This window comes from Galeopterus variegatus, unplaced genomic scaffold (assembly GCF_000696425.1).
Source record: "Galeopterus variegatus unplaced genomic scaffold, G_variegatus-3.0.2 Scaffold2103, whole genome shotgun sequence".
NCBI lineage: Eukaryota > Metazoa > Chordata > Mammalia > Dermoptera > Cynocephalidae > Galeopterus > Galeopterus variegatus.
In genome coordinates, this window is record NW_007728214.1 from 53,295 (window position 1) to 67,243 (window position 13,949).

The 13,949-nt window shown below is 49.3% G+C and overlaps 1 protein-coding gene across 3 annotated transcripts in view; it reads right to left on the reverse strand.

Annotated features, from left to right (window-relative positions):
- Positions 1 to 13,949, reverse strand: part of HIP1 (huntingtin interacting protein 1) — a 58,321-nt gene that overhangs the window by 25,706 nt on the left and 18,666 nt on the right. For all 3 annotated transcript variants that reach the window (XM_008580459.1, XM_008580460.1, XM_008580458.1), the window contains exons 5-9: positions 12,863 to 12,943; positions 8,935 to 9,011; positions 8,336 to 8,397; positions 4,120 to 4,260; positions 1,428 to 1,485 (exon numbers count right to left, since the gene is read on the reverse strand). In XM_008580459.1, coding sequence (XP_008578681.1) covers positions 1,428 to 1,485; positions 4,120 to 4,260; positions 8,336 to 8,397; positions 8,935 to 9,011; positions 12,863 to 12,943 — 419 coding nt within the window. The remainder of the gene's footprint in view (positions 1 to 1,427; positions 1,486 to 4,119; positions 4,261 to 8,335; positions 8,398 to 8,934; positions 9,012 to 12,862; positions 12,944 to 13,949) is intronic.

Sequence of the window (13,949 nt, forward strand, 5' to 3'; positions counted from 1 at the left end):
GAAGGATGAGCTGTACTTCTCATCTGGTCACCAATTTTTTTCTCCCAAATGCACCAAGAAAATTTACTCCTCAGCCGGACAAGTTCTTTCTCTCCTAGACTAGACAGTTGGCTTATTAGCTCATTGGTTCATTCAAACATTTATGGAGCACTGTCTGCTTAACTGACTGCTATGTGTCTGGTGCTGGAGATTTAATCATGGACAAGACGGTCAAACAGAAATGATGCTGTGCTAAGAACCAGGAAGAATGTAAACAGGGTGCTGTGATAGCAAATTAGGGGGTGGGGTAGGGCTGGAGGAACAGAAGATGGGGAGGAAGACCTGACTTAAGTAAGGGGGCCAGAGACTGCCTTTCTGAGTGGGTGACAAGAGATGAGCTGGAGCTGGTCAGGCTGGGAGAGGCGCATCTGAGGGAAAGGGAGCAGCAAGCTCTAACGCCCTGGTGGAGGAATGTGTTGGGTGTGTTTCAGGAACAGACCGAAGACCCCAAGTTGCTTACACACTGTGAGCAATAGAGACAAGGTCAGAGACAGCAGGCAGGGGCCAGAACACGCAGGACCCTGTAGACCACCTTGCAGAGCTTAGATTTTATTCTAAGTGTAACCAGAGCCATTAAAAGGTTTTGAGTGAGGGATTTGCATTTTCCAAAGTTGTTCTATCTGCTGGGAGGACTGGATTGCAGGGGGCAGGAGAGGAGACCCAGGAAATCAGGTCAATATTGGATGGTCCTGGCAGGCGGCAAGGGTAGCTGTGGAGATGGAAATGTGGACAGAACGAGACACAACTGTAGGGTATCCACTGAACTTGCTAATGGATTGGACATGGTGAGGTCCAATCTCCAGCCTAAACGGGTGATGGCGGCATTGACTGAGATAGAAAAGACTGGGGAGAGAAAGGTCATTTTTTTTTGGAAAACTTAGAGTTCAGTTTGAGATTTAAGTCTGGTGTACAGATGTCATATTGGGTATGTGAGACTAAATTTTAGGAGGCATGTCCGGCTAGAGATACATGTGTGGGTACTTCGAAATGTTTGTGGAAAAATAGAATTAAAAGATAATACAAATCCTTCCATGAACTTTTTGAAGACATCACACTTGTACTTAGGGGCTGGTGGCATGAAAATGGTATAAGACCAGGAGAACTTAGGGAGAGGACAAAGAGAAGAGGATCCCAGGCACAAAGTGGGTGATTAATGAATGCATTAAATCTCTTTCTTCTGTACGCTTCTGTGGGATTTATTAGAGAACTGATAGCTTCCCCAGCCATTGGTAGGTTTGCTGCTGTCCTAGCTATTTTCTGTCACTTTTATCGGCTTAAAATGCAGATAACCTCAATCCTCAAGCATGTGAAAGCAAGTGCTCTCGCGTAGATTAACCGATTTTATGCACTTTTCAATTCGCCTTCGTTCATATCACTTCAGCCCTTACTTTGTGAACTGTTCCATGAAGCGGTCCCGGTGGCCTTGCAGGGTGTCAGCTGGGAGACCTGGAAGAAATTGGAAAGAGTGTGAGGGAGGAGGAGAACCAGAGTGCAGGCAAGCCACAACAGGGCTTTGGAGGGGGGGGATCAGCCATCCTGGGGCATGTGGCCAGCCCTGCCAGGGGACAGTCTTGGCCCAGAGCTGCCCCAATGACTAGTAACCAATGAAGCCCGGCAGGACCAGCAGGAGTATGGGGACGCTTATTCTCCAAATCTTTCCATTTCAGTTTGCTCCTGAAAGATGAGCCATTCTGGGCTCAGTGGGATGGACATTGTGTCCCTGAGCACAGAAGGAGGGGTGACCTGACCAAGTAGCAGGAGGGACCAACAGGCCCCTGGAGGGGTTGGCTCTCTCCCAGGTGTTGTATGCACTTGTTTTAGGGTGAGGCTCAGGGCTGATGTTAGTCTGGAAGAGGTGCAGAGGGCCTGCCTAAGAGGATGCCGTCAGGAGGCAAAGAACACGGGATTTAGACTAAGGGATCTAGGCTCCAGGCCCCACTTGGTTACTATCTGACTCTACGATGCTGCACAAGCAGCAACCACTTAGGGCCAGCCTCCTCCCCTGCAGAGCTGGTTCTCTGAGGCCTGCTTCCCTCCCAGATTGCGTGAGTCTGTGGATTTCAGTTATAAATCACAACTCAGCAGTCCCTTTAGTTCTTTTATTTTTTAAGTTCAAATTTTAGTTATTTTTTTATGGATGATACACATTCATTCAGTGTAAATATGTATGAGCCATGATCATTCAAAGTGGCAAAAGTGGACAGTGGGTGGAAATGGCACTTAACCTCTCAGTTCTCTCTCCTAAGAATCTTTACCCCAGTCAAATCATGAGAAAAAAATCAGAAAAAAACAAATTGAGGGGCACTGTACAAAAAACTTAATCAGTACTCAAAACTGTCAACGTCATCAAAAGTGAGGAAAGTCTGAGAAGCTGTCACAGCCAAGAGGAGCCTAAGGAGACATGACAACTAAGTGTAATGGTGTCATGGATGAGATCCTGGGACAGGAAAAGGACACTAAGCACACACTGTGGAATTCTGAATAAGGTATGAACTCTAATTAATACTAAGGTATAAATACTGGTTCATTAGTTGTGAAAAATGTATCATACTAATAGACTAACAGTAGGGGACACTGGCTATGGGGTAGATGGGAACTCTCTGCACTGTCTTTGTAAATTTTCTGTAGATCTAAAACAAAAATAAATGTTTATTTTTTGAAAAGTATATAGTGTATAGAGTCCCTCCTACCCTTTCCCCAGACATACAGGCTCCTGCCCAGAGGTAATCCACGTAGGTCTCGTGTACTACCCTGCCTTTAAAGGCCTTTAAACGCAAATACTTAATTACCTGCCTCTTCTCATAACTCATCACTCTCTAAGGAGGTGGAGATGTTCTACGGGGCAATGTGTTCTGGAGATCCTTAGAAACAACTGAAAGTTCACCAGTATCTAGTGCTTCTTTTTTTTTTTTTAAAAGATGACTGGTAAGGGGATCTTAACCCTTGACTTGGCGTTGTCAGCACCACGCTCACCCAGTGAGCGAACCGGCCATCCCTATATGGGATCCGAACCCGTGGCCTTGGTGTTGTCAGCACCGCACTCTCCCGAGTGAGCCACGGGGCCGGCCCAATAGTATCTAGTGCTTCTAAGCAGCTGTTTCCCTTCTCCTGGGATTTAGTCCACCCTCATGGCTCCTTCCAGGCATGCCTACTTGCTCCAAAGCCTTTCTAATCCTTGAACAGCAAATTCCAATCTCCCTTCCATGAAACCAACTTGGACTAATCAGTGATGCTGCTTCCCTTGTCCTAAATAACCAGATTCATTACTTGTCAATGACCACAGTTGTAGGGGATCACTTGTCCTATACTACTGTGCTGTAAAACCTTGCTCATATCCACTCATGTCTTCATTTTTCTTAAGTTTTCCATCATCCACACACTTTGCCTGTGTACATCCTTCATGGTGGCCACCTCACAGTGTGGCCCAGGGACCACCCACATCAGATTCATCTGGGCATATGCGTTTAACAGTGCAGACCCGAACCCTACCAGACCTGCTAAAGTAGACCCCACAGAAGCAGGACACAGACATATCCTTTTAAACAAGAAACACACAAAAGCATAAGAAGTTTTGTGAGACCAGTAGTTTCCAAAACATTATATTCTGCTAAGGGCACCCCGGAGATATGCAGCTAGGTAAGAAACAACCCTCCATCTGCTTGAGCAGCTCTGTTTAATATTTTATATTTCTCCATAAAATTCCATTTGAACAAAGGGATTGTGTTGATAAATGGTTTGGAAACCACTGGCTTAGCTCATGTGGGTCTGGGCCAGGTCTGTTGTTATTTGTGTGGTTCCCAGAATACAGAACACACTTGGTGGATGATGACATGCTAAAGCTGGTGGTGGACAGAGAGAACCACCCTGGGACACGACTACAGCAAGTCAGCTGCTTCACCAGGCATACCAAAGCTCGGGCCCTGCTCTGCTGTTCTCATGATGGTCAGCAGCTCCAGGGCCTTTGGGAACAGAAGCAGAAAGCCAAGGCACTGAGAAGGGCTGCGTTCCTCCAGGGACATCCTAAGGCTGTGATCTCCCTCTCGCCTGAAGCTCCCAGAAGATTTGGCCTGGTATACTCACAGGAGTGGAGTTTGAAGAGAAGCTTGACAGTGTAATCATAGAGGTGGCTACAGTCCAATATGACCTGGATCAGTGGGGCCAGACGGCACTGCCCAGCTGTTGTCACTGACACAGAGCGGGACATGTCCAAGGAGTTGAACACTAGGAAATAAAAGAGCGAGAAAGGCAGTGGAGCTAAGAAATTACAGGCGACCTCTCCCAAGGAGCACGGGCAGGAGCCTGACATACTCTAAGGACTATTCTGTGCATGCATCGCCTCCTTTCATTCATCTAACCCTTGCAACGCTCCTGAGAAAGGCAAAGGTACCCCCATCACACAGGTGAAGAAACAGAACATAAGTAACATAAAGGCAGTCACAAAGCCAAGAAGCTTTATTGAGAGGTGGTGAGTTAAGACTCCCCAGAGAGCCCATGAGGCCAACAGTGGCCAAACCAGGCCCCTTTCCTTCTGATGTCAAGATGTTTGGTGTGTCATGAACAGGTGAGCAGGCTCCACTTTGTGCAGAGCCCTGTGACAGCCTGGGAAAGAAGAGATTTGCTCATAACCTGGGAGAGCTCCTAGAATGGAGAATTCCTTCCCTCCCATCTCAGGAGCTTCACAGTCCCTGCCCTCAGTCTGATCAGAAAGACAGAACACATCACCTTTTACAGTTTTTTATTTAATGGGGAGATGAGTTATTATTTAAGGAAAGCCCTCAGTTTTATGGGGAATCAGAAATTCAGGACTGAAAGGGGCTGCAGAAATGGCCAATCCAGCCCTCCCTCTCATGCATGAACTAAGTCTGTGCATGGAAATCTCTGACCTCCAGAAGCACCAACCCCGGTGGTGGTGTAGTTAACTTGTAGGAAAAGTATCAAACACTGATCAGTAAATGAAGAAGGGAATCATCCAGCCATGGCTTCCTGTTGGTTTGCTACAGGGGTTCTTGGAACACCAGGAGTGGGTGGCATGTGCAGGAGCTGGGGAGACTGGAGATCCAATGAGGGCCAAGGCCAGGGGCTGGCAGCAGGATGACTGATCAGGAACACAGGCTGATGCAGGTGCTTGGGGGAGCCAGTCAACAGAAGCACCGCCCTCCACTCTCCAGAGTCCAGAGAGGAAGCTGCTCCTTAAATTTCTGGCTCCAGGGGTCCTTCCACATTAACTCCCTGTCCCAGATCCTAGACTGAGCAACCAGAAGCCTGGCCGTGGACCCTCAGCTCATACCACTGGCCAGGGCTGACTTTCCCTCTTGGCTGCTCACTGCCTCTGGAGGCTCCACCTGTGGCAGGCAAGGAAATGACTTTCCCTGCAGTCCCTCTGTGAGTGGAACTGCCCCAGATGGAAGCCCAGAGCTCGTGCACGCTGCCTCCCCAAGACGGCACTAATCCCTGGTAACTGGGTTAGTTTGATGACTGAAAAAAATACCAAACTGTTCTAATTTAAAAGGAAGCTTTTCTTCTTGAAACAAATTAAAAGCAGCTGACACTGCAAGGCAGCCATCCCAAAGACTACTGGCTTGCTTGGGTTCCACTCTGGCAAGGAACCACAGACTGCTCCAGCTCCTGGCCTGCCCGCTGCTTTCCTGATGCCTTCCAGTGCTTTCCCCTTGGCACCCAGTAACATCTACAGCAGTGTGACCATGGACAAGTTGCTCAACCTCTCTGTGCCTCAGATGCTCTTCTGTAAAGCACAGATGGTTATATCAGCACATACCTCACAAGGGTCTTGTAAGACTTAAATGCCACCGTCCTATAAAGTGAATAGCACTGTGCAGTAATTTTCAACCCTGGCTTTGAGACGGATTAGGATCACCTGGGGAAACCGAAAAACTAATGTCTGTCTGCAACTCCCCCATGCCCCCATTCTATTTTAATTGGTTAGGGGTAGTGCTGGGGCATTTGTAGTTTTCAAAAGCCCTCCAGGAGATTCTAATATGCAGCCAGGATTGAAAACTATATTTCCTAGCTCAGTGGTTGTCAAACTTTAGCATACATCAGAGTCGCCCAGAGCAGTGCTGTCCAATAGGATTCTGTGATAAAGGGAATGTTCTACATGCGCTATCCAATATGCTAGCCACGTGTGGCTACCTGAAATATACCTGAAATATGACTAGTGCAACTAAGGGCCTGACTTTTAAATATTATTTAATTGTAATCAATTTAAACAGTACATATGGCTCATGGCTACCATGTTGGACAGCGCAGACCTAGGAGGCTTTGCTAAAACACAGGCTGCTGGGCCCCACCTCCAGAGATTCTGATTCAGCAGGTTTGGGGTGGGGCCGTGACTTTGCATTTCTAGCAAGTTCCCAGGGGATGCTGCTGCGGCTGTATAGGTCTAGGGGCCACACTTTGAGAACCAAGTGCTCAAAATAAATGTTAACTGTAATTTGCCCAGTGGTGGAAAAGAGTGGCGCCCCTCCAAGGGTCACACTGTAGGACTGAGAAGCTGGAGAGCCTTATTCCAACACCAGCTCTCATGCTTTTCATGGAACTCAAATGTGGCACCTGGGGTACGGGGTGGGGGTAGGTGAACAGGTTCCTGATTCCATCAGTGCTCCCTCGGGGATGAGAAAGCCATCTGCATTTGACCATGCAGGGGTGCATGCAAAGACCTGGGGTTTAAATATCGGTAGCTCTACTCTAGAAGACTCTATGTAACTAATTCACCCCATATATTCCCTTAGCACTAAGCCGGAAGCGGACACAATTTTATGAACTATTTCTTCCCTGCTGCTTTTCCAAAGCAAGAGTTCTTTTCTTGTTGTTGAGCACTTGCTATCTAACAGGTGCTGGACTAGAACAGAGGGAATTCAAAGATGAGCAGGACATGGATCCTAATCTTAAGGACTAGCAGGACGTGGATCCTAATCTTAAGGACTTCTAGACTAGACTTTCCCAAGGTTGGTAATTCCTGGAATATCACTCATACCAGCATTCAAATCTAGCACATTCCAAAGCTAAAAGTAAATAAATTCTGAATTATCCACCTACATCCTTCCCACCCAAAGCTCAATAATTAAAAGTTAGTCACAAATAGTTGTTTGCTTTCATGCAAACATTTCCAATGCATTAAAAAAAAATGAGTAAATCATCAAACCCCTTCTCTCACCTGACTGGGAGACCTCAGGGGAGGGACTATGTTCTGTTTCAGTTTTACCTCTGCACTGACTTTTGTATCAGACCCTGCTCAAATAGTTGCTAGCAGCCCAGTACCTTCTTTCTCCCACAAACCAGTTTCCAACTGTTTCTGGTGTTTCTCTGACCACATCCTGTACTGAACTGATTGGTCAAAGTATTAAGGAATGTGTTGCCCCAGCATAGGCCCCGTACAGTGCTGGAACAGAAGTGGCCACTAGTAAGCATTTGCTGCACAGATGGACACGTGGAAGGAAGCCGCCATGCAGAGTGACAGTCACAGCCCCAAGAGCGGCCCTACATGTCCAAATGCTGAGAAGGCCCCACGCTTGCATGTGAATACTGCAGTGTGGAATGCTCTCTTTCTTTCAGAGTTGGGCACTTGTCCAAGGTGAAACACCTTGAATCTTAGAACACTGGTTCTTAGTTCCCCTGGGAAAGGAGGGGGGTGGATGTGTGGGGAAGGGAGACATGAGAGAGGGGAACCGGCTGAGACTTGTCAGGGGAGGGTTAGGGGCTGACGGTCTGGAGGCACTCTCAGCAGAAGGAAGCCTGGAAGTGTGGCCAACTCCCCTTGCTAGTGGAGCAGGACTTCACGAGCTTTTCGTGTGGACTTGGGTGACAGCCCAGTTCAACCTGCTTTTCTCCAGGGTTATCAACTAAACGGCAGACACGAGCCCTTCTTCCTGAGTGGAAATCATGCCCAAGTGCCAGCCCAGCTCTGAGGAGCAGACAGGACTGGTCCAAAGGCCTGACCAGGGTTGGGGCCACAATCCCATGGCTTTCAAAGCGGTATGACCCATCTTTGGGCTCCTGAAGGCCTGGGCTTCAGGAGACAGACCAGCAGGGAGTGGCAGGAGGGTCGTTCTGCTCAGATAGGAAACCACAGACTTTGAAAATACCCAAGACCTTCAGTCCCTTCCTGCATGAGGCATTGAGAGAGCAGAGAGGGGTACGAATAGCTCCATTTTCCTGCCCCTTGTGCTGCACAGCTTGTAGGAAGAAGAGGGCTGGGTCGGCTGGTCCGAGCAGAAAACAGGGGTGGGAATTAGGCAATCCCATGAGAGCCTGGTCAGAAGGGACGGAAGAGACTCACCAGTTTGGAAGAGGTTTAGTTCACACTCCAGGTAGTCAAACATCTCCACTGTTAACTGGAAACTGGACCCAAAAGGAAAGAGAGCTTACACTCCACTGCCACAGGCCAGTCTATTACCTGCCCCTCCCCGACAGGTGGTGCTGCTGCTTCCAGCCCCCAATGCATATGTGTGTGCGCAAATGCCCACACACACATGTACATATACACATGCATGCACACATACACACACATATATGCACATACACAACCCAGCTCCAATTCTAAGCCCCTACCCAAGTGAGTATTAAGGACACTTGAAGATGGAGCAGGGCAAAGAGTCAATGAGTGACTGTGGCAAAGGGGGAGGACAGGGATCAGTGCTGGGTTGGGAAAGTGGAAGGGGGAACACAGAGGGAAACCTGGGGGTGTGAGACAGCCAGGCAGGGGCTCTGGATGAGGCACCAGCAATAAGTGGCCCCAAGGCCAAGTCACCCAGGGTGTTAGTCCCCACCCCAGCCACTGCCCCTACCATCAGTCCATCTATGACCCCGACAGGGAGTGACAGCATCCACTAAAGCTTTCCTCCCCACTGGGTCCAGTGCATGAGGACAGCCACTTACAAGTTGTTAACATCACTTTCTCCAGCCTCGTCCAGCTGTCGGTCACTCATCTGAAGGTTGCCTGGGAACCTGGGATTCTGGAGAGGAGGAAGAGGCAGTCAGTCAGACCAGGGCGCAGTCAGAGATCGCTGTATAGCACAACCAGGCCAACATCAAGCAAGCCGTCTATGCAGCTTGGGCTGCGGTGGGTCAGATGCGCTATGCAGCAGCTCCTCTGCCAGGAGGCGGCGGCAGTTTCTCACAACCGCTAGGGCTCATGTCTCTGGCTCCCACGTCCCCCATGTTCTGTGGGTCTATGAAATTCCATCCTCTGCCAGGGAAGTCCCATTGCAGACTTGGCTCCTTGGCTCCGCAGGCACATCCATGCCTCTGCCGTCCTCGGTGGCTGGTGCCCACACACAGGGCTCTAGCTGTCCAGCCAAACCCTCTTCACTGTTCTCATGGTGCTTCCTGTGCTACGTCAACTATCCTGCTGCCCTCCTAGAATTTCAGGGAAGCTTCCAGCCTCAATCTGTCCCCTGTCCCAAAAGGATGGTGCAGCCTTCTGGAGTGATGGGTGTTCATTCTCCATGGCCCTGTTTAGCATTCCTCTAGGGGCCCCATGTTGCTCCATGCCACATGAAAATGACTCATGCTTGCAGGTTCATTTGATTCAGTGATTCCTGCTTTATAGTTCCTCTTCACTGGTACCTGCCATCTCCTGGTCACTAGCCAGTACCACCCAGGTCCCTGGCACGTGGGTCAGTCTTCCTGCACCCGGGACCACAGCCTCCGACATCTTCAATTTCAGCTTCTCCAGCTCTACTCATGTTGGCTCCTGATGCCCACTCTGGACACTGCTGTCACCTGGACCTGCCCCTCCCTGGAATCTTCCACTCCAGCACCTCACCAGCTGGCTGGCTGTGACCCCTGGGCTTCTGCCCTTCCCGTCCTCTCCTGTCCCTCTGTCTAAGAGATGTCCAGTCCCTTCCTGCTCCCTCTTCTCCCAGTCTCTCTGGCCCCTTCTGGCCATGTTTGCTGTCTTGCTTGGTCTGGACATCATGATTGGTGCCAGGTCCCACTCCCATGCTCCTGCCTTTCCAGCTGTGGTCACTACCCTGCTGTTAAAACCTGCTGAGCCTGGACCCTTGTCACATGCTCTGTGCCTAAAGCCAGCTGCCAAATGTCCCTGGAGAAGGACTCACAGCTGGTGTCACCATGACTTCATGCTCTCTGGCCTTAGTGTCTGTCTTCACCAGCTTGGGCTGCTATAACAAGGCACCTCAGACTGAGTGGCTTAAACAAAAGACACTGAATTCTCACAGTTCCAAAGCCCAAGATCAAGGTGCTGGCAGATTCGGTTCCTGGGGAGGGCTGTGTCCTGGTTATGGCCCTCACCTGGCAGAGAGAAAGCAGCAGCTGTCCTGTCTCTTTTTATACGGGCGCTAGTCCCATTCATGAGGATGCCACCCTCATAATTTATGACCTCCTAAAGGCCCCGAGGACCATCACACTGAAGGTTAGAATTTTGACATATGAATTTTCAGAGAAAACATTCAGTCCATAACAGTGGTCCTTAACAGTTTTGCTATTGCCCCTGACCAGTTCCCCTTCCTATCAATAAGTGTTCCACTCCCAAACCTGGTATCTGATTCCCACACCGTCCCCCTCAGCACATGGCCCTCCTCCTGCCATCGTAGGCAGCTGACTCAGCATCCTGCTTCCCATGCTCTTCCCTGCAGTGAACGCACCCGGTTGTCCTTCCTTTCCTCTGGCCTCCAAGGAGGAAGGGCCAGCCTCTTTCCTTACTCAGGATCAGCACCCCCTGCACTATTAGACCCCGTCTAGGTTCTGGTTCACTTTGTCATTCATTCATCAAATCCTGGTGGAGCATGTGTTCTGGGCTAGATGCTAGGCAGACACCTGTTCTCTGTCCTCTTGGAGCACCCAGCCTCTGCCTCCGTGAGCCCTTGTCCCTCTTCCTATTGCCCCTGCCCTCCACCTTTTCCTGACAATCTTCAGGCAGTCCCCGCCCCTTGGTCTGTCCCATGACAACTGCTAATTCTGGCCCTCAACATCGTCCATGCTGGTAGCCTGCGTCTCTCAAGTCCACCCTCTACACTGCCCCCAGAAACAGCAACCGACAATGCACAGTGGTTACGTCCCTGCCTTACTTACATCCTGATCCCCATCGGTACAGAACATTCTAAGGAGCTTCTCAGGTGGGTGCTGAGGCTTCTGGGACCGGGCAGTTTCACACAACTGCCTGGCGACCCGCTGCTCTCCACGTTGCTGACACATCATGCCAAAGTGGATCTACTGCTAGTTCCACAGGAACACCAAACTGTCCTGGGCCTGACACCCTCAGGTCTCCAGCTGATCCCTCTGCCTGGAATGCCTTCTTCATCTGGCCACCTCCTCTCCACCTACTATGTGGCAAATTGGGTCCTGGGGGGCGGGACATGAGTGTATTTTGCAGGAGGGAGGGATGCCAGGCCAGCCCCCAGCTGCTCTGCCCCAGCCGGCTTCTGACTGCAACTACCAGAGAGACCGCAGGCCATAAGTGCCCAGCCAAGCCCCTCCGGAACTCCTGACCAACAGAGAGTGAGAGCTAATAAAAGACTGTTGCTGTTTTAAGCCACTGGATTTTGGGGGAAGTGTTCTGCAGCACAGACAACCATAAGCTCTAAGACCGAGAGCAGGTGTGCCGCCTCTGAGAACCCCACCGGGTCCCGAGAGTGGGCCAGTCATGCCCTTACACGCTTCCGAACCACCTCCACCCCTCTCGGTTCCGGTCCTTACTGTCCTTGTCTATCTTCTCTTCCGCTACCACCTCTCCCCTAACCAAACTATAAGCCCCCCAAAGGCAGGGACAAAGGCTCTTCATCTTTCTCACCTCAGAACCTAACTCGTTCTGGTCCATGGCAGGCACCTCCGTCGAGGGGAGCTAAGAGTGGCCACTTTCACAGTGTGGCTCTAGTGTCAAGTCCCCGTGTCACTCCTGAGGAGCTGTAGGACTGGGCAAGGGACTCGACCACTCCCCAGACTTTCTTTTCCCAGAATATAATAATACCAACTACCTATGGTTATTGCCAGGATTAAGGGATGTACATAAAAGGCTTAACAGGGCAGAAAAGTATCAATGAATCAAAGCCACCCTTCAAGTACATAAAAGATAATAGTGATCAAGACACTAAATAATGTTATTTCTTCTTGAATCTCTTCCCTTCTCCATTCCCACTCACTAATTCAAGCTGTTCCTCTCTCACCTGCCATTCCCCTTCCCCGCCCACCTATTTGCACCATTCCCATTCTCACAGTGCCCCTGTGTCCTGCCCTTTCTGCCACTGTAACCCTGTGTCACTCCAGGACGTCTTTGGCACTTTTCCCCAGACACAGATTACCGCTCTGCACAGTTGCACGGCTACTGCAAATGCGTAAGCCTCCCTCCCCCACGAACCCGCAAGCTCCTAAAGAGCAGGTCACACTTACTCATTGTCACACACCCTTTGGTGCTGAGCGCACAGTTCCACGTGTATCAGGTGCACGAGAAATACTTTCTGGCCAAAGTCATGTACTGACTAAGAGAAGGTTCTGGGGGGGAAACTCACTATAGAAACTGCAGGAATTGTTTCTATTAACAGTAAAATCAATGCTTCTGTAACATTTCATGAGGCAACCAGAGGATATGGTTCCTTTTCTATTTGCAAAATGTGCAGAAGACACAGGCCAAGATCCCAGTCCTTTTGTCACACCACATGTGGCCCTATGAACTGTCTTCTTCTCACATGGCTGGGACATGGTATTCACACTCGCCGAGGAGCCCAGGTGGGCTATGAGCTGAGAGACCTGACAATTAAGCCCAGAGAGGAGCTGAGGGGGTGGAGGGGACAGGGAGGGATGTGGGGGAGAGGCAGATGGTGGTGTCAGGACTGTTGCAGAGACTCACTTTGGTGTGGTACTCCATCTTCGTTCTCAGCAGTTTGAGGTAGATGCTGCAGAGCTGTCCATACCCCTCACTCAGGTGGCCCTTTTAGGAAGAAGAAATAAAATCTGGGAGTGTCAACACAGAGAGCACTTGGGTGGGGAGACCTGCAGCCAGGACTTCTTTTGTAAAGAATCCATCTTTTTCTGATTATGAAAATAACATGTCTTTGGTTGAAAATTTGGAATACAGAAAAGTGCACTCACAAACAAATCACCTTAATCTAACCAGAAGATACAATCACGGCTAACATCTTGGGAGTATGACCCTCCTTTTATTTTACTTTACTTTTTGAATTTAAATAGATTATTTTTAGGAGTAGTTTTAGGTTCACAGCAAAATTGAGCAGAAAGTACAGAGTTCCATATACTGCTTACCGACCTCCGACTCACACAGCCTCCCCACTATCAACGTCCCCCGCAAGGGCAGTACATTTGTTCCAATCAATAAACACATTGTGATCACCCAAAGTCCACAGTTTACAGTAGGGTTCACTCTCAGTGTTGTATGTTCTATGGGTTTTGACCCATTCTATGGGTGTGTGATCACTTGCTTCCACCATTATTGTATCATACAGAATAGTTTCACTGCCTGCCAATATTCTCGGTGCTCTACCTTTATTATTAAATATAAAATGGAATCGATTTATTTTTTTCACTTAATATACTACAATTTTTTCCATCTTCCTAAACTTTCTTCTGTATCATCATTTTTAGTGACTGCCCAATACATAAGTATATACCATAATTTATTAAACTAATTCAATAAATTCAAATTAGCTGAAGCCAAGTAAAATTAGTTGATATTACGGCTGTTGTAAATTATGCTTCCACAGTCTTCCAGTCAAGATGGTGGAATAGATGGTCCCCAGTGTCACTCTCTCCCACAAATCAACAAGTTACAACTATTAAAAAGCAATGACAGGGGGCCGGCCCGGTGGCGCACTGGATAGTGCGCCGCTTGGGAAGCGCGGCGGCGCTCCCACCCGAGGGTTCAGATCCCACATGCGGACCGGTTCCCGCTCACTGGCTGAGCGAGGCGCGGGAGCAAC